Source organism: Wyeomyia smithii, chromosome 3, assembly GCF_029784165.1.
Source record: "Wyeomyia smithii strain HCP4-BCI-WySm-NY-G18 chromosome 3, ASM2978416v1, whole genome shotgun sequence".
Lineage (NCBI taxonomy): Eukaryota > Metazoa > Arthropoda > Insecta > Diptera > Culicidae > Wyeomyia > Wyeomyia smithii.
Window position 1 is genome coordinate 188,812,826 of NC_073696.1, and position 20,359 is coordinate 188,833,184.

Consider the following 20,359-nt stretch of genomic DNA (forward strand, 5'->3'; position numbering starts at 1 on the left):
GTGAGCACTATGATCGCGTCCTCGCGGAGGCGGGGAATTGCTTCACCAGGCACGACACGATGAGCTTCTATAGAACGATCAACGGAATCAGAAACCGGACTGTGCCAGAACCCGGCATGTGTAACGACAGGGAGGGGAACCTGATTACCGATAATTGCAGGTGGCCAGGCGTTGAACACAACATTTTGAAGTGATGTCGAACGGTGAGGAAGGTAAGAGAGTCGTCAAGGGGAACAGGATAGAAATTGGGGAGGGCGGACAAGCTGTGGACCCCCAACATTGCTTGCAAAGAGCTCAAGAATCACAAAGCCGCTGGGAAGGACCGTTTACCGACCGAACTTTTCAAAGTTGGAAGCAAGCTGCAATGTAGTGCCTAAGGGTATGGTCTGAGGAACAACTACAAGAAGGGACAAAGACTCGACTGTAGTTATTATCGATGCATAACCCTCCTCAATTTCGCTTACAAAATTCTCTCCCGTATCCTGTTCCAGCGACTGAGGCCGTTGCAGGAAGTCTTCGTTGGAGAATACCAAAGCGGTTTTCCAGTGAAGCGATCTACAATGGACCAGATGTTTACCTAGAGACAAATTCTCGACAAGTTTTGACGCATCATCTGTTTATTGACTTTAAGGCCGTGTACGACACAGTGAAACGCAACGAGCTGTGGCAAATAATGCTAGAACATAGTTTTCCAACAAAACTAAATAAACTGTAACGTGCGACGCTTGACGGTTTCACATCATGCGTCAGGACAGCGGGTGAATTTTCGGACTCTTTTGTTGTCTGAAGCAAGGTGACGAGCTCTCGAACTTGCTGTTCAACATAGCTTTGGAAGGTGCAATACGAAGGGCAGGTGTGCAGAGGAGCGGCACCATCATCACTAAGTCTCACATGCTTCTGGGCTTTGCGGACGACATTGATATAATTGGTGTTAACCGTAGAGCAGTTGAGGAGGCCTTCACGGCTCTCAAAAGGTAAGCTGCGAGAATTGGACTCACCATAAACACTGCCAAAACGATGTACATGGTGGCTGGTAGAGAGCGTGGTTGTTCTACGGGTGTTGGTGCTGCGGTGGAGATGGATGGGGATACTTTCGATGTGGTCGACGAATTTGTTTATCCTGGTACTCTCGTGACATGTGACAACGAGGTGAGCCGCGAGGTGAAGAGGCGGACTGCGGCGGCGAATAGGGCTTATTACGGATTGCGTAGCCAGCTTAGGTCCCGTAGCCTACCGATCCGTACGAAATTTGCGCACTATAGGACTCTGATCCTCCCGGTGGCACTCTACGGACATGAATCGTGGACGTGGAAGGAGGCCGATCGACGAGCGCTTGGGGTCTTCGAGCGTAGAATTCTGCGATCAATACTCGGAGGCAAACTAGAGAATGGGGTGTGGCGCAGACGCATGAAACACGAGCTGTACGAAGTATACAAACACGCTGACATTGTCAAGCTCATGAAACACGGCAGGCTACATGGGCTGGCTACGTAGCACGGATGGCGGATGAGCGACCGGCAAAGATAATATTTAGCAGAGAACCGAATAGAGGCTGACGACTTCGAGGCAGACCTCGCACGCGCTGGATGTGTGCTGTCGACTAGGATGCCAGAGCAGCGGGTGTAAGGGGAGACTGGAGAGTAGCAGCCCAAGACCAAGTTTTGCGGAGACGTATTCTGTATTCGGCGTAGGATCTCAACGATCTGTCGCCATAGAACTAAAGTAAAATCTAGATAAACATTTCAAAAGGTCCTATCTGCTTTCATCGTTTTTCCGGAGCGTCCTTTCATTTTGGTAATGGCTCAACTTTAGTAACTCTCCCAAGCGTGGTTGTCGTTCAGAAGGTTAGAGGGATCCCTCCGCTATCAAGTGGTGCAAATAGCGTGTCATGAAAGGTGTTTAATAAGTTGTAGTGATTAAATGAAAGTGATCGATCAGAAAATCGATCAAAGCAGATAAAACCTTTTGAAATGTTTCTCTAGAAATAAATACAGTAACTATTCACACAGAACAGATATGCAACTTCGAACAAAACTCTGCATCAAATCGGTGCCCAAGCTTTCGCATTCATTTTTTGCTGTTCCATCCTACATTGATTTTACAGTGCATCGTTCGAACAGTTCGCTCCAATAGTTTGAGCATGCACCAAAAAATTATTTTTTTGCTTCAATGACCAGGCAAAAAGGTGATCTTGAATAGTTGAATCCATCAAAATCAAGTTAAGACAGGACCGCATTCAAGAGATTTTTAAAGCGGAAATTCAGTAACAATTCACAATCAACGTCAATAGAACAAATTAAACTAAAAACCTTTCAACCATTCAAACATTGTTTAACAAATTTTCTTGAATCGTACACCTCGCGACTGTTGAAACTATTTTAACCTGTTAGTTGATTAACTTGAATATTTTCGTTGGACTTGGAAACTGAATTTCGCGACCAACGACAATATTTTTTTCTCGTACCGTTTTTTATACCTAACATTGCAAGTAATGCACATCAGACGCGCTATACACAGCACTGCTTACGATATAAGGTACATTGTAAAAAAAATGATTGTCGGTAGTCAAGATATTCAGTTTTCAACTTGGGCAACAATGAAATTCATTAAAAATATATCTACATAAAAACCGTTACACGTATGCGGGTGGTATTGTGCGATCATCATGAAAAGGCACCCTCGCTATACCAGTACCGGGGAGAACAAAGGATTTTCTCGGCGAAAAAGCGGCGAGCGCTTATACAGTCCTTTTGTTGAATGAATGGAATATAAGCGTAATGAAATTTCGAGTGTAAAATGCATTCTCTCCACCGCTAGATGTCGATACTTAAAATAAAGAGATTTTGTCTCATTTTTGGTTCTTTAGTTGAACAGATGAGCTATTCACTAACTGGGCTTCTTTTTAACTGGGCGCTCGCTAACTGGGAGAATTCCCAGTTAAAAAGACAACAAACGTCAAATATCAAAACGAACGTGGGGCATGTGGATTGGGAACGAAAATTAAAAACTTAAAGTTTTTCTAATCGAACATATTTAAAATACAAAAACCATAATATTACTGATAAATGTACTCGCTATTTAAAAGTAAAACCTAAAATCTTTATTTGAGAGATAAATTTGTAAGTGTGGCTTCCCTATTTGATGATCAGCTTATGAACGAAAATCTTTTATGGAATTGTCGCGAGGCAGCGTTATCCATCGAAATCCCCCTCGACGTTGAGATGATATCCCAGTTAGCGAGCTGATCTCAATAACTGGGAAGTGCTCGTCGCCCAGTTAGCGAACAGTTGCTGTACTTGCAGAAATGGAAAATTTCTTCTAAGAGGCAAGAGTTTCATTTCTCTTACACCAAAAATCATGTTGTTAAGATGTTCGGTGTGGCCTTCAATTAGTCTGATCAAGTTAAATACTTATTTATGATTTATGATAAGAATCTTCCCTTCAAGAAGCACATAGAGAATATCCAAGCAAAGTGCAATAAATATATCAAATTTTTTTTTGTGCCTGTGGTGAAGGTTATCACGACATAGAGCACGTTGTTTGGTCATGCCCTGTACACCGTGACGCCAGGTCTAGATTAATAGCTCCCCTGCAGGCCGAAGGTAGGCAGCCGGCTGTTCCTGTTCGTGATGTCTTGGCGAACCGTGACCTATCCTACATGTCCCTTATATACGTTTTCCTGAAATCCATCCACGCCCCAGTTTAGTCCTATCCCCTTCCGCCTACATCCAACCAAACGACAAGAACACGTTAAGACCCCGGATCCGGAAACAGCAATCAGACCCGCAAGATACTCTCAAGGCCCGATGGAAACAACCAAATATGCCAGTCCGTAATATCTTGGCCCAGCAGCGGAACAAATTTAATATGCTGCTTACCTATGGCAATGAAAACCATCAAACAGCAAACCTGTGCTTTTAATGCAAAATATTCTAGCTTTCAGTTAGATTTAGTTTCAGCTCGTAGTCGGCAGCGAGAATAAAAAATTTGCTTTTAGTTATTAAGATACTTTAGAAAGTAAGCTACCAGATATAATTGGCGCCGTTAAACATTGAATTGTATTTGTGCCGTGTCAAATAAACTATAGATGAAGAAAAAAAAATCAAATTTTTAAATCCTCTTTTCAACAGGACTTTGTTTCAAGCACAAACTGATTATTCACAATCAAATATTTGGACAAGCAATGTTATATGCAGTCCCCATCTGTACAAGTTATTGTGCAACCAGGAAGAAGATGCTTCATGATGAAAAAAGAATCAAAAACTTTGTTGAATCTTATCTAGTACATAGTCACTGATCACTATGACACTAAAATAAATGATGACACCCCGTTAAGCATACAGACGCGAGGCATACGGACGCGAGGCATAGTACCCTAGGCATAATGGACGGCAGGCATACGGACACGAGGCATATGGACGCGAGGCCGAATGGATGCGAGGCCGAATGGACGCGAGGCCGAATGGACGCGAGGCCGAATGGACGCGAGGCCGAATGGACGCGAGGCCGAATGGACGCGAGGCCGAATGGACGCGAGGCCGAATGGACACGAGGCCGAATGGACGCGAGGCCGAATGGACGCACCATATTTACACCTGAACTACATAATTGGATCTCATGCGATCGTACAGCATCGCATTCGGCCTTTCGTCCATTCGGCCTCGCGTCCATTCGGCCTCGCGTCCATTCGGCCTCGCGTCCATTCGGCCTCGCGTCCATTCGGCCTCGCGTCCATTCGGCCTCGCGTCCATTTGGCCTCGCGTCCATTCGGCATTGTGTCCATTCGGCCTCGCGTCCGTTATGCCTTGTGGCAAAATGCCTCGTATCCATTATGCCTCACATCCATTATGCCTCGCGTCTGTATGCCTAGCATACTATGCCTAACATCCATATGCCTAGCGTCCATATGCCTCGTGTCCCGTCCCCAAAATAAATAGCTTGTTACCCAAATGACCATGAAAACAGCTCAAAAATTTATTAAGGTAGTAATCGTCCATTAGGTTCGTAGATATCGTCTGTCACAGGCAAGACTTGCAAGCATTTTAGTGCTTGTACATAATTGAAACAATCAAATTCAATGCTATTAACTTAAAAAAAACAATCTGATGAAAACCAACGACAGAATTAATAACGGTTATACTGTGCACTTGTGAACTAAAAGTGAGTTCGAAATTTTATTTATTGTGTTTGTGACGATAGAATTAAATTATAAGCTGTTTAATGTTAGTGTGTTTGAACAAAATTTATGCATAAAGCAAATTATGTATTATGTTGGTGAAGCCGAGTTAAGGTTGATTTGAAATTCTTAACAGCGATACGTAATGTTCGGTAATGTCTAGAATGGACGACCCATTCCACGACCCATCGGAGCCTGTGGCATGTCACCTCCGGCAGACTTAGGACTTTTGATAGTTTCATCCACGGAGAGAATCATGCACGTAGCTTCGCACGCCGCTGTCAGTGCGTTGATTTTTATCACCGAAGGTTCCCAAACAAACGCTTCAAAGTTATCGGCAATATGCTCCTTGAGGATGTCAACACCATACCACTGGCAACCTATTTATGAACGAACGATATTCACGATAACATTGATAGAATGATTAGATACATATAATTAAAGCAATCAAAATTGTTCTACCTTGGGCGTGTTTCTGACGAAGCTTGTTGAGAATATTGGTAGCATCAAAACCGGCATTGTCGCATAACTGACGAGGTATCACTTCCAATGCTTTTGCAATAGCTCCTATTAGCAGCTGTTCTTTGCCAGCAACAGTACGTGAATAGTCGCGTAGCATTTTGGACAGTTCCATCTCGATAGCACCACCGCCTGCAAGAAACGAAAAAAATGAATCCAAAATGTTATGGCAATAAATAATTCTATATTAAATTGTATGTAACAGATTTTTTTTTTTATTTACCAATAGAAAAGAAATTTGTAAATAAAAAAGTTCAATTTCAAATCATTATCACTAAAACAAACTCACCAGCAACAACTGAGTCGTTTCGTATCGTGCGTCTTACAATCATAATGGCGTCGTGCAACGAGCGTTCCGTTTCTTCCAAAAACTGCTCAGCTCCTCCACGTAAGATCAGAGTACACGTCTTTGCATTAGGGCAGCCTTGGAAAATGTTGAACCGCTCCCCACTAACCTGCCGTTCCTCGAAATGAGCGCACTTTCCCAGAACGTTATCGCCTATATCCTGTACCGTCGTCATTACAGCTCCACCACAGGCTTTCAACGTACGTTTTAGATCTTCCTCTTGAACACGCCCAGCGCAGAACATATCACGATCTGCAAAGTACTGTGTCGCTACATCACCTATTGGAAGCTTAGAAAGGACAACCTGAGCTCCTGATTTGTGAATTTTTTCGAGCTTGTCATACAAAATTTGCCATTCAGCATCAACAACTTTTTGATATTCCTTAACGTTATCAACGCGAACTTCAGCATTATCACGTTCGGCTTTGAGCTCTAATTCAATATTTAAAAGAGCAATTTTTACATTATCGTACGATTTAGGTTGCATTTCAAATCCAGCATAAGAAAACGTTTTCTTGAAAGCTACCCCATCAACAAGCATGGAATCCTCCAGAGCACCGCCATTGACTTTCTTTATACCAATCATATTGAGTGGTAATAACGAATCCAACGTAGTAACAGCATCAACAACCATCTTAGAAAAAAAGTCTTTCTGTTGATGAATCAATTTCGAGTTCATAGCAGTAGCAGCGCACTTTTCCAATAAGGCGCGATGCTTTTCGTCATCACTTTTCTCGATTTTAAAAGCTACTTCGTGGATTCTTGCCACACATAAACCAAGCGCCTTTCGCACAGCCTTGATGACAATTCTTGGATGTACTCCTTCTTCCACATATGGTTTTAGCTGCTTCAAGAATTCGCCAGCCAACAGCACTACGCTTGTTGTTCCATCACCAACCTCGGCATCTTGCGATTTCGCGATATCTACTAAGGTTCTCGCAGCTGGGTGCACAATGTCAAGTAACTTCATTATGGTGGCGCCGTCATTGGAAATTGTTGCCTTACCATTATTATCTACAATTAATTTGTCCATCCCTCTTGGACCAAGAGTAGTGCGTACCTAAACAAGTAAATCAGCTACAATTATTTTGATCTGATTAGCTGGATTTATGGTAACTTACCGCATCCACAATAGCCTGGCAAGCATTGATATTCGAAATAAGTTGAGGTTTTCCTTGAGAAGTATCAGTGCCTTCTTTCAATAACACTATTTGCGGTTGCTGTTGAATAAAGTAGAATTTCATTGTTTCTGATTTACTGTTGGAATAAGTACTAATCCCTAAAAACATTATGCGATGATTCATGCATTGAAATACACTCGTGGTACCTATGTTTTCCAATAGCATTTGGAATCTGCTTTTCGATTGCAAACTTATATTACACAACTAAACTGAAACATTTAATTCAGCTTTTATATTCATTTGGTCAATAAAATTGATTATAACTCATTATTCAGAGCCGCTATTCGAATACAGCATGTTTTTCTTGACGCAAATAAAATTGCGAATATTTATCATAATTATTCAAGTAAATGTTTGCACGATTCGGCATTGTAGAAATAAACAACATAACATACCATTTTGAATAAGTTTTAAATTATTTCACTGCTTTTTCACGGAAATAATCACGTTTTTTTTCACCGAAAAAATATCTCACAAAATGAAACACATGCAGCAAAGACCGACTCAATTTGACAAGAAAGTGACATGAGAAATATGAGCCAAACATCCAGACTGCGTTGTTAAAAAGGGCACAACTTAATATTGTTGTCGGGACTTACGGATATTACGTAAAACCTACACGGAGAATAATAACTGTTTGAAAGTTTTGTTACTGTGACCGCTGCAATTTAGTTGTTTTTTACAAAATAATATTGTGTAATTATATTTTCAATTACGGATTGTTTCAAAGTAAAAATGTAAAAAAGTAAAAATTTTTCAATTAAGTAGATGCAATATTTGTGAATTATATCAATTTACTAAGGGTATATTATAACTCTCAGATTATAACTATAGTAGTTGGCTTTTTTAAATTTTATTTATCTCTGTGTACTGTCGACCTGAAAAATATATACAAAGAATCTAAACCCCAAGAAATTAGAGGTCTTCACATCGAGCTTGTATACAAATACCCAGCCGTAAACTGTGTATCTTCCATTACTCGTCAATGGAGGTGAGTATTTTTACGGCTGGGTATTTGTTTACGAGCTCGACATGAATACCCATATTATGGCAATAAATAATTCTATCTTAAATTGTATGTAACAAAGATTTTTTTTTATTTACCAATAGAAAAGAAATTTGTAAATAAAAAAGTTCAATTTCAAATCATTATCACTAAAACAAACTCACCAGCAACAACTGAGTCGTTTCGTATCGTGCGTCTTACAATCATAATGGCGTCGTGCAACGAGCGTTCCGTTTCTTCCAAAAACTGCTCAGCTCCTCCACGTAAGATCAGAGTACACGTCTTTGCATTAGGGCAGCCTTGGAAAATGTTGAACCGCTCCCCACTAACCTGCCGTTTCTCGAAATGAGCGCACTTTCCCAGAACGTTATCGCCTATATCCTGTACCGTCGTCATTACAGCTCCACCACAGGCTTTCAACGTACGTTTTAGATCTTCCTCTTGAACACGCCCAGCGCAGAACATATCACGATCTGCAAAGTACTGTGTCGCTACCAGGGGGAACCTATCTGTCAAATATCGTGAAACCGTGACCAACACATTTGGCAACAAGGCGTCTGTATGTTTTGGTTTTTTTTTCGTTTGATCGAAGTAAAATGGAACGTTCTATTTCAACAAAACTCGAGAAATCGCGGAAAACTTTTATCAATAATGCGTTCCGTAGTAAAATTTTGGGACAGCAACAAGTTTTTAACGAAAATTGGTGATGTTTTATCGTCACATTGATAATTTATCAAACGTCATGGACCAACAAACTTCATGGACCAGAGTTGATCTGCGATAACGCACACATATATGAAATTTGACAGCGGTAAATTCCCCCTGGTCGCTACATCACCTATTGGAAGCTTAGAAAGGACAACCTGAGCTCCTGATTTTTGAATTTTTTCGAGCTTGTCATAAAAAATTTGCCATTCAGCATCAACAACTTTTTGATATTCCTTAACGTTATCAACGCGAACTTCAGCATTATCACGTTTGGCTTTGAGCTCTAATTCAATATTTAAAAGAGCAATTTTTACATTATCGTACGATTTAGGTTGCATTTCAAATCCAGCATAAGAAAACGTTTTCTTGAAAGCTACCCCATCAACAATAAGTCCTCTAGAGCACCGCCATTGACTTTCTTTATACCAATCATATTGAGTGGTAATAACGAATCCAACGTAGTAACAGCATCAACAACCATCTTAGAAAAGAAGTCTTTCTGTTGATGAATCAATTTCGAGTTCATAGCAGTAGCAGCGCACTTTTCCAATAAGGCGCGATGCTTTTCGTCATCACTTTTCTCGATTTTAAAAGCTACTTCGTGGATTCTTGCCACACATAAACTTGCCCACATATTATGGGTATTCATGTCGAGCTCGTAAACAAATACCCAGCCGTAAAAATACTCACCTCCATTGACGAGTAATGGAAGATACACAGTTTACGGCTGGGTATTCGTATACGAGCTCGATGTGAAGACCCCTATTATTTTAATATTTTTTTTTTACCAATGTGTATCTCGCAAGAACTGCGGAATTGAAGAAAAATCGGAATGAAATATATTTCATTCATCTATTTTACTGTATGGCTCAATCAAAACATTATTATATTGTATCATATACCATTTCATACTATTTGCAGTATCACTATTGAAAACCAGTGGCATCATTATTTAATCCGTGGTATAACAATTACTATACTGATCTCTACCTATAATCATTTGTTTCGATTCAACGTGGACTAATTACATTACTTTGATTATAAATATATATTGTCAAGAGTTTTGGAGAATTCAGCTGAAGTTGTGGCTTCTGAAAAGTCTGAGAATAATCTTATGCTTAAGTCATTTGATAGATTAGATTCAAATAAAATTCAATAAGATTCAAATCAATAATCAAAGCCTGCCACAACGGATCATGTAAAGTTACAGATAGCTGTTACGTTAAAGTTAAATTCGAACACATCTCAGAGTCGAAGCCGTTGTTTAGTTGAACTTGAACTAAATAGCTTTAACCCTGGACGGATAGTCTGCGTCAGTTTTACTTCTGGCTTTAAGCAATAATGCTCTTTTTTTTTTAACAGTGCGTCGTTTTTTCTCGTTTTTACTAATTCAATTAAGAAATAATAAAACCTAAATTCAGGATTTTCGTATTTATCAATATGTTAACACCGTAATGACCGAACGATATCAAGGACCAGACACCAACACTTATTACTCTTACTAAATCTAACAAGTAAACAAATTAAAATTTACCTGTACCGTTGACCGGTTTCGAGCAAAATTCTGCTCATCATTCAGGACGAGGCCCGATGTCCAACTGATTACTATATTTTTTCTCTTACGGCTAACCAAGTGCCTGGAGAGGAATGTGGCGACCTACGCTCTCTGCCTTATCAGGTTGAAGAGAGGCGATATTATCGGTGCATCATCCTCATTCATCAAGGGTTTTTCAGCATTGGCGATATACATCGACTCCCAGGCATTTAACAATGACACCTTCCGCACTGGTTTTACCAGTTTTGCACTTTTCCAATCAATTTCATGGTTTTGGCTGATCGTATGTGCCAGCCACAACGTTCGAAAAATTTATTATGTCAGAGCGGATATCGCACGCTTCCTGACCATGAAGCATTTATGCAATAATTGAATGAAAATTGCAATTGCAGCAATCGGCATTTTTTAAGGCTACTAAATGTATTTGGAAGAGCATAATGAATGGTTATTAATAAACTGCAACTGAGGTTTGATGCTGTCGCAAATGCACAGCAGTGGGATGTTTATTACAATCTGTTGGTACTGTGCAAAACAAATCAATTTCAAAATGACTGACACGCAAGCAGCCGGGCTATCTTTCTTGCAAAAGTATTCTACTTCAACCTTGCGGTCGTGGCTTTGCACACAACCCTCCTGTGATTTTACTTTTTTAATTTCACTAACTAACCATGCAGCAATTTTTTTCGTTGGAGTACATATGTTGGAGGAGACCGGGCGCATTGCTATTGGATTCTTGTGAATTTTTGGGAGACAATATAGAGATGCTACCCTCGGATTCGGAACGAGAAGTCGTTTTTCCAGTTTTTCATCCCCTATCAAACGAGCAATTTTTTGCCGTACGATATTCGCCTCCTCTACCATTGTGCCGAGCGGATCTTTAGGCTTCCCGTTTTTGTATTTACTTTCCTCATTCCTTTGGAGAAAGATGAATTTGAAGCGGAAAAGGACAGAATCTACATAGCAGCCGAACAGAATGGTTTTAACAGGATATTTGTTCAAAAAATACTCCGGAAACATGAACGGAAAAAACACCGACAAGATGCAACCACACTTCAACCGGAAAAAGGAATCCCCACCAGAATCAGCCTGCCGTTCTACCCAGTTCTAACAAACCCAATCAAAAATGTTCTAGAACAACAAGGTCTCGCAGTAGCACACAAAAGTGGCAACACACTGCGGGAAATTCTATGTAACCTGAAAGATAAGGTCCCCAGCGATGAGCAGTCTGGAATCTACCAGATTCCATGTGAAGATTGCACTGCTGTATATATTGGACAAACACGCCGCAAATGCAAAACTCGTCTAAAGGAGCATAGAAAAGCAGTTGAACATAATAAATTTTGCGAATCAAGCGTAGCGGCACATACGATCAGCCAAAACCATGAAATTGATTGAAAAAGTGCAAAACTAGTAAAACCAATGCGAAAGGTGTCATTGTTAAATGCCTGGGAGTCGATGTATATCGCCAATGCTGAAAAACCCTTGATGAATGAGGATGATGCACCGATAATATCGCCTCTCTTCAACCTGATAAGGCAGAGAGCGAAGGTCGCCACATTCCTCTCCAGCCACTTGGTTAGCCGTAAGAGAAAAAATATAGTAATCAGTTGGACATCGGGCCTCGTCCTGAATGATGAGCAGAATTTTGCTCGAAACCGGTCGACGGTACAGGTAAATTTTAATTTGTTTACTTGTTAGATTTAGTAAGAGTAATAAGTGTTGGTGTCTGGTCCTTGATATCGTTCGTCATATTAAGCTCTTACGGTAGCACGAAACAAGTTTGAACCGTAATGACCATTCATCGATAATTCATGAAGAAAAACTTGCATTTTCATTTATTTAAAAATCGGGATTCGATTTGACGCATGATTGTCCTTTTACGCACATGAAAATATGATTATTTTTTCAGGAAATCTAAGAATGAACGGAAAATCTAAATATTTATTTACATATTCAAAACATCGACTAATAGTAAAAGCATTCTGCGTACACCAAAATCACAAACTGACACCGGGAAATTCTCATCATAATAATATCTGTCATTTATTTCACGAACAATCGATGAATTTATGGTTTATACAATTACAAAAAAACTGAAATATTATTCTATAACCAAAAATATCCCAAACCATAGCACAATCTTCGCCCGGTACACATCTTCAAATAGTCCCTAATTGTTGTTCAATTTGATTGAATTATAAATGACCACAAAGTTTGCAGTATAACCTGTCAGTCTACAGGGCACAGAGTTTGCAACCAACATATATAGCAGGATGTGATTTTTTAGACATCTGCTCATGCGGATGCAGAAATGTGATTACGGAAGCAGATTTATGTGCGGATGTCAATTTTCATTTTTCTACAAAATTTTATGAAGCGATATTTTTTCTCAACATGCGAATATTCGTAACATCTCTAATAACAATTTCGGGGCTAGCGCTGCGAACTAACGATACTCCGGAGATACTGGAACCGAGATTCGAACACGCGACGACTGGCTTGTTAGGCATCGAGGCCAGTTCCACTCCTAACTATAAATTCTCTCAGTTCTAGTCATCCGTTCTTAAACGGTGATCTGATTTTTTTTTTCCACAACAGTGATGAGAAATTGTTTTAAAATAAAATTATTAAATGATATCTCTATTTAATCGTCTTTGCAGATTGGTTCAGCGGCATAGATGAAATTGGAATTTAGAAAAAAAAATCTTTTGCATTAGTTCCCTCCTAGTTAGCTCAGTATATCGTATATCAAGATTATTAGAAACGCTTGAATGCCAATTGTTTAAACTGTTTATGAATTATGGTAGCTTTAAACCGCAGCAATTGTAAGAATACAGTAGGATTATTTTTTATTACTTTTATTAATATACTAATTATTACTTTTACTTTTATTAATATACCAATATTCTTTATCTATATGCGTAGATACAATCGCATAAAAGACTAACAGTGTATATCGAATTCAAAAGACGCAAATATTGCTTCTGCTGCCGCACATGTTTATATTGGGTTTTCGTTTCAGTCAGCTACAGCACACCTCACGCATAGCAGCATCTATGGTTTAGTTGCTGTCGTTGCTTAACTATAAAGCCTATTAGGTATTTAACAATTCTTGGTGTTTATAAGTTTTTACTGTTTTACTGTACATGAAGGTAAGATATGATTGATCTAAATTTAAAGAACGTCTGAGGTTACAGTGAAACTGAAATTCAATGCACGATTTCAATCGTAGATTGTTTAGTACCTCAGTTATTCAATGTTGTTTTTTACCACTTGAATTAAAAACGGTGGCAAATAATTTAAAACAACATTTGTTAATCGTTGAGAAATGCTAGAAAGGATACTTGTGAAAAACGTTCCCAAGCACATGGCTTGATAGCATCTTTGCAAATTGCAGATACTAAACATAAACACACAAACGAAGAGTGGCAATGACATTCGACTTTGAATAAACTGGAATAAGAAATAATCTATTTATAGATTCCAATTCTTGCTTTATTTTAGGGACGCTATGCCGGCAGTTTTCCTATTTTGGTTCTGTTTTTGTATTGAGCGCGCGATTGAATATGCGTTTGTGAATGAAATTATACTCATTTATTCTTTGTGAAGCGTTGTGTATTGATTATATCGTAGTATTCAACTTTTTTTCAAAATGATATATTTGATATATTTTGGTGATATGCTTGATGCATAGCGATACACCATGGTAGGGAGTTTTGATGCAACCGTTTGTTTTAGCAAACTAGAAAACCATTAAAAATATTCTCGTTCGAAAATTTAATTACAACAACAAGGAATACTGTTTTGAATTGTTTTCCATCCCAGGGTGCACACAAAAAAAATATAAATATACAAACGAAATGGAATACGAGTGCAATTGTTACAGTGTACTTACCGTTACGAACCCTAACTATGTCTTATAAAAAAAATTAAAGATTTTTATAACTGTTGCATGATTTCAAAAATCACCTAGACTTTAGTACCTGAAGTTTAAGCTTTAAACAATATGAGTTAATAACATGCTAACTTCGCAGGCTCTCTACAACACATCAAATAACATGCTGTTGACACTGCTATTTATATTTGTGCAAAAAATATCATCTGCCATATTGCTCGATGATCATGTATCGAAAGAAACAAATGATCTCCAAAAGCAGTTACTCGATGTTAGATACCATTTAGAGAAATTTAATTCCCACTATTTAATTAATCTTGAACAACGGATGTTACACATTCTCACCACAATGACCAGCATGGACAGTAATGTGAAGACTCTACAGGAGAAATCGCAAATATGGGATGTTTTTCAACATCATATTGGAGCCTGGAGTGATCATATCAAATCTGTGGACCATAAACTAGATTTGCTTAAAAAGTATGAATGATGAGATCCTTGATATCAGGTACAACGGTGAATTTTTCTTAATTAATTATTTTTAATTACAGTGCTCAGCAAAGCATTTCACCAAACCTGGAATCGAAACTTGCAAATCTGGATTTTAAAGTACAACATGTTTTCGATAAAATGAATACAATAGATGAAAAGCTTCACGACATTACCAAAACCGTATACGCACTGTCAAGCAACTATCGTAAGCGTCGAAACGATCGCGAATCGGTTGATCAAGAAACTGCTATGGTGAAATTAAGTAACCTGCAAAAACAACTGAATCGTCTTGAATCGAGCATAACGAGTTGCCAGCGAAAAAATGGTAATTGTAATAACAAAGCTAAGAAAGATGCCCAAGATTTCGAGGATGAACTAGATGATTTTTTTGATAAACTTGCGACAAAGAAACTTAAAGATATTGCGACAAGCCGAAAGCAAAGTCGTTCAATTGATAACTTATCAAATTTGTTGCGTTCAGTGGATGAACGTACTATTAGAATCTATGACTTGGAAGCTAATCAATTTGAACAGATATTAAGTTGTTGTAAACGTACTGACCATGAAATAACGACATTCACAAATAGTGCAGACATTTTATTGAAGCGCATCGAGCGTCTTGTTATTTCTGTTGATGAGAAGATTGAACAGAGAAACCAGCAACAATGTGTTGATGAACCAACTCCAACAACAACTGAGAGTGATGTTTCAACAATGATCGAACTTGGTAGTGGTGACGATTTTGATTCAACTTCGACAACGATAAATTCAAAAACATCAGAGGTAGACTTTGATGTTTTTGGTAGGTCTTATCAAACATTTAAAGTATAATTTGTTATAAAATATTTTCGTATTCATTCTGTTTTCGCTATTGGAATATAGATTACCACCAGCCTCATAAGCAGGGCTGTGAACAACTTACGTTTAGAGTTGATGGGGTTTACACGTTTGGTACGATTGAACTGAATGAGGCAAATCGGGATTACAATAGGCGTTACTGTAAATTTGCTACTGATGGACCCGCTTGGACTGTTATTCAACGTCGACAGTTGAATGATCTACAGGAAAATTTTAATCAATCGTGGAACGTTTACAAAAATGGGTTTGGCGACTTGAACAAGGAGTTCTGGTTCGGGAACAATTTCATTCACATGTAATCTTACCTTTTGAAAGCGATGAATTATCATACTACTGCGCGTATTAACTATAAATATTTATTATATTTTTAGGCTTACTTACGACGATAATGTGGAGTTAAGAATAGAATTGGAAGATTTTGATGAGAATAATGCTTATGCAGAATATAAAACATTTCGCATAGATACAGAAAAGTTCAATTATAATCTTATGATTTCTGATTTTCACGGGAATGCTTCGAATGCAATGGCATATCATAATGATCAGGACTTTAGTACATTCGATCGAGACAATGACAAATCAAATGGATCTTTTGCATGTGCGTTGAGTTTCGGTAGTGGATGGTGGTTCAACAAGTAGGCTCTTTTATCTATCCATAGACCTTGCTTTCCACTAATTACACTTTTTCTTTATATTACAGCTGTGCTGAGTCTAACTTAAATGGAAAATACTACGTAGACAACCCAAAATCACACAAATCTACTGGAATATTGTGGGAGACATGGTTAGGGGACTATTCTCTCAAATCATCATCAATGATGATTCGCTCTAGAGAAAATTGGAATGGTGCTAGCGATGATCAGAGGCAGCCACAAGACCCCTGAGCGCGTAAACTATTAAAACCAAATGTAACAAGATTTGGAAACAATAGTGTTTTTAGGACAAGAGCTTGAACCAATTCATAGTTATCAGTTTAAATTATTTTTAATCTTCTTTAAGTACCATGAGATTAAGGTACAAGGTACAAGCGCGGGTAAAAGTAAACTTAGCCATAACAAACTCTCTCTTGTTTGCTTGCATAGAATATAGTACGACATAACATAGAATATTTATTGCTCGTATACGCTCCATCGTCAAAATGACATCAGCGTCAAGTTATTGACAACAAACTACTCGAAACAACCTGAGCGACCTTTGTACAATACCAGCTGAAAAACGATTCAGGTACAACAAACCGTTTCTGTAATGAAATAATATATTTCAAGATAGGAATAAGTATTTCAATTAGATCAAAAACATTTCGAAAGTTTTGAATATCATAAAGAGTCTGCTTTGCTATCTGTTATTTAGGAATGTAATTAGTGTAGGAATGTAAATTATAACTATTTTTCGTCACATATTATTTTAACAGAAAATGAAATTACCATCAGGAAACACAGTGTTAAAGCGCAAGCACACAACTTTGCGCAATAACGTCTCCCAGCTGGTCTCGAGGTACGATGCTGGCCAGTTATCGAAGGTTCGAGTCTCGGTTCGGAAGATACTGTTATGCCTTGTTCAGACTACGCTGCATATCACCTGATATCGCCAGATGATATCGAATATCACCTCGGGTGTTCACTAGAGTGGCCATTATTGTAACATCATGCGAATTCGATGAGCGCCGGGCGGAAAACGTTTCCTTTTTACTCCAAAAATAAGCCATGAAAATTTGAAGTTGATCCGAGTTCATTAAATGGACCCACAAAACGCTTATATTAAAAAAATAATAGATTCTCATAAGAACTGTTGTTTTTAACTCTTTTTGGAATTTTCGCCTTAGTTTCTTAAAATAGTTGTATATTTTGCGACGAAATACTCTTCAATTATAAAATCATATCGTTAGGGACATTCACATATTTCGTAACGCTAAATTATAGCAATTCTGAACACCTCCCACCCATAAATAACGCAATTTTGCATGGGGGCCTCGCGCAATGGAACTCTTCGTTGAATATCCCCTTCTACTTAGTACGTAATGAATGAATGACCTCTCATATTCGTTAGAGGTTTTGAAACTGCCATTCAGTGATTATATCCTCAATCGTACTTCATTGCTGCAACTGCGTGAAGTGAACCGCCACAATCGGATTGGTGAAGCAAAATTATTAAAATTATTAAGAACTTTTTGTATGGATTTAATGTTATTTTGAATATTATTATTATTATTATTTTCTATGAAACAGTTCAGCACTAGTGATCTGAATGCACTACGATGGCGAATTTTATCAAATACGGTCGGTAGATCTCCTGTTGATCGAATAGCAATTCTCAGAGTTTTGATGAAAGTGCAAAGTTCTTGGGTGCGCTCAAAATAGATTCAAGCTACGGCAAAAATATCGCCTAAGAAGTTCATAATACGCTAGTGGATCGAAATATTTCGGAAAAGTTTCGAAAATTAAAAAATATTACTTGTCCTCTTCATTTCTATGAACTTTTATGCAAAATATATTACATGGCAAGAGCATCGGACTTCAAACACTTGTCTTTAACCGTTTTACAAGAGCATCAAACGAAATCAACTCATTCACAGCCAATCAAGTCACTCACAGCTTCAATGATCCAAAAGTTCTGATCATTGACCATAAATTGCATTCAAGACATGTCCCTGTTGGTAGTCAAACTTCACATTCAAGTGTTTTTCGGATGTACGAGTGCTGGCTAATGTATTTATCAAGTTATGAATTTTCTACGTGATTCTTTCGCTTATGCCGAAATTGATAGTCGTCTCAGACGCTGTAACTGAAAAGATGAAGAATCGCTTGTGGTATTTAAGCTTGAATATAAACAAAAAATGATCAGGCAAATAAAAGCGAATGGTCCTTAAGGTGAAACGGTGTTGAAGCCAATAACAGCCAATTTTGAGCCACCACTTCGTATTTTTAGAAGCACAGGACTCGGAAATAAATAATGCACTCCCTGTGAAAACGCTATTTTATGTTTGCTTCACCACAGCAAACATAAAACAGCCTTTTCACAGATGACGCATTACTTGTTACCGAGTCTTGTGCCTTTGAAAATTCAAAGTGGTGGCTCGAAGGCGGCCATTTTTGGTTTGAATACCGTTTGGCCTTAAATAGCTGATGTCGAATGTATGTTATTAATCCCATCTCGTTTTATACAAAACCAATGCTTTCTTTTCGAATTTTGAACTTAATATTGATTTTTTCGACCGTGACCCAGCCGAATAGAAAAATAATGAGGAATAGCACACCTTATTCAAAAATCATTCGCTTTAAACGACGCCAGAGAACATGGTGTTAAATTCATGAAAAATTCTAACTGTGTTCCAACACATAATTAAGACGAACTTCAGTTTATATTGCATGTAGTTGGTTCATACCGTAAAAATACCCACCTCATTCAAAATCCGATCTTTTTAACAAACATCAAAAGTTTTAAAATATTTTAAACATAAATTAGGACAATAATATAACGGTTTTATAAAAATACAAGTGTATTTGAATACGTTTATCAAGAGATATATGTTAAAAAAAATCACAGGAGGGTTGTGTGCAAAGCCACGACCGCAAGGTTGAAGTAGAATACTTTATTTAACCCCTAACCGTATTGCGGCTTGTAACATCAAGCGATTTCGTTTGCTCGCTGCTGCGTGTTGCATCATGTTGCAACTTAGCAGCTGGGAGACGACGAAATTTTGTTCATGCTGATTGATTGAATCGACTTCACATTAGCTCTGCATAATCGAACTAACTGCTTTTGTGAGGGTGTTCTAATAGGGCAGTTTGTTATTCAAAATCGCTTATGCTGATCACAGCCTTTGCGCTGCCCTTACAGTGGGGGGTTACCTCAATAAAGTTAAAATTATACAACTGCAACAGAATTTGATTGCATCCCGCACAAAATGTCTGCTTGTGTTGATACCAGAAAATTATTAACCTTCAATTACTTGTTTATTTGTCTTCAAAAAGGCATTTTGCGGTTCAAAATCGGTTGCTGATCGCAGCCTTTGAGCTGCCCTAACAATGGGGGAATTAAGATACACGGACAACATGCACTGTGGAAGCTATTTCACATTCAGTGAATTAGACGGGCGCGACAGATTTAAATTGCTAGGATCCAACACAGAACGCTTGCTTGTGTTGTCGTAAATTCAATTCAATGCAATCTTCATGCTGCCCCAACACAGGTGGAATAATGGCAGTCTGGCGACACACGCTGAGAAAAACCGCGCTGCTCCTGAGACGTGGTGACCAACCACAGAGCTAGTGCTGCTGCTAAGGAAGGACGACTGCTGTTGTCGCTGTCTAGAACTATTATGAGCGGCTTCGGCTGAAACTGAGGCTCTTATATAGACCAAATAGCATGTTTTCAATTGCAAGGTATATGATTCTGTCGACCGTGCTTGGGAAGCAATCATATAACTACCAATCAGAGGTCGAATTTTTCGTTTTAACAAGGCTTGACTATTTTCAATAGTACAATAGTGTGAATAATAAAATTACAATTATCGCATTTTGGGAAGAATCTTAGAAGATTTTCCAATCTATTGCTGCAAGAACGAAGGAAATCCATCGAATACTAACCGATTTATTAGCATTTGAAATTGGACATATTTTTCAC

The 20,359-nt window shown here is 38.4% G+C and overlaps 2 protein-coding genes and 1 pseudogene across 3 annotated transcripts; 1 reads left to right on the forward strand and 2 right to left on the reverse strand.

Moving 5' to 3' along the window:
• Positions 1–5,142: 5,142 nt before the first annotated feature.
• LOC129731055 (T-complex protein 1 subunit eta-like) lies at positions 5,143–7,765 on the reverse strand. Of its 2 annotated transcripts, none has more exons than XM_055690787.1 (5): positions 7,618–7,765; positions 7,163–7,261; positions 5,985–7,101; positions 5,639–5,827; positions 5,143–5,556 (listed from the first exon to the last, which is right to left on the reverse strand). In XM_055690787.1, exons 1-5 carry the CDS (start codon positions 7,618–7,620, stop codon positions 5,336–5,338), a joined length of 1,629 nt encoding a protein of 542 aa, XP_055546762.1. In that variant the 5' UTR covers positions 7,621–7,765; the 3' UTR covers positions 5,143–5,335. The 2 variants fall into 2 exon arrangements, with proteins under 2 accessions (XP_055546762.1, XP_055546761.1); XM_055690786.1 differs by lacking the exon at positions 7,618–7,765 and adding an exon at positions 7,369–7,402 and having other exon boundaries at positions 7,163–7,320.
• Positions 7,766–8,363: 598 nt separating this feature from the next.
• On the reverse strand, positions 8,364–9,570 carry LOC129728929 (T-complex protein 1 subunit eta-like; annotated as a pseudogene).
• A 3,950-nt stretch (positions 9,571–13,520) lies between these two features.
• Positions 13,521–19,210, forward strand: LOC129729388 (angiopoietin-2-like). Its single transcript, XM_055687926.1, has 6 exons — positions 13,521–13,643; positions 14,526–14,866; positions 14,938–15,680; positions 15,761–16,031; positions 16,108–16,371; positions 16,437–19,210. Exons 1-6 carry the CDS (start codon positions 13,638–13,640, stop codon positions 16,618–16,620), a joined length of 1,809 nt encoding a protein of 602 aa, XP_055543901.1. The 5' UTR covers positions 13,521–13,637; the 3' UTR covers positions 16,621–19,210.
• The last annotated feature ends 1,149 nt before the right edge of the window (positions 19,211–20,359 follow it).

Excerpts from the sequence above, each read along its gene's own strand:
- LOC129731055 (XM_055690786.1), bottom strand. Across the intron at positions 7,102-7,162 it reads GCCAGGCTATTGTGGATGCG|GTACGCACTACTCTTGGTCC; the intron begins GTAAGTTACCAT and ends TTACTTGTTTAG. Across the intron at positions 5,828-5,984 it reads AAACGACTCAGTTGTTGCTG|GCGGTGGTGCTATCGAGATG; the intron begins GTGAGTTTGTTT and ends CGTTTCTTGCAG.
- LOC129729388 (XM_055687926.1), top strand. Across the intron at positions 14,867-14,937 it reads AAACTAGATTTGCTTAAAAA|TGCTCAGCAAAGCATTTCAC; the intron begins GTATGAATGATG and ends TTTTAATTACAG. Across the intron at positions 16,372-16,436 it reads AGTGGATGGTGGTTCAACAA|CTGTGCTGAGTCTAACTTAA; the intron begins GTAGGCTCTTTT and ends TTTATATTACAG.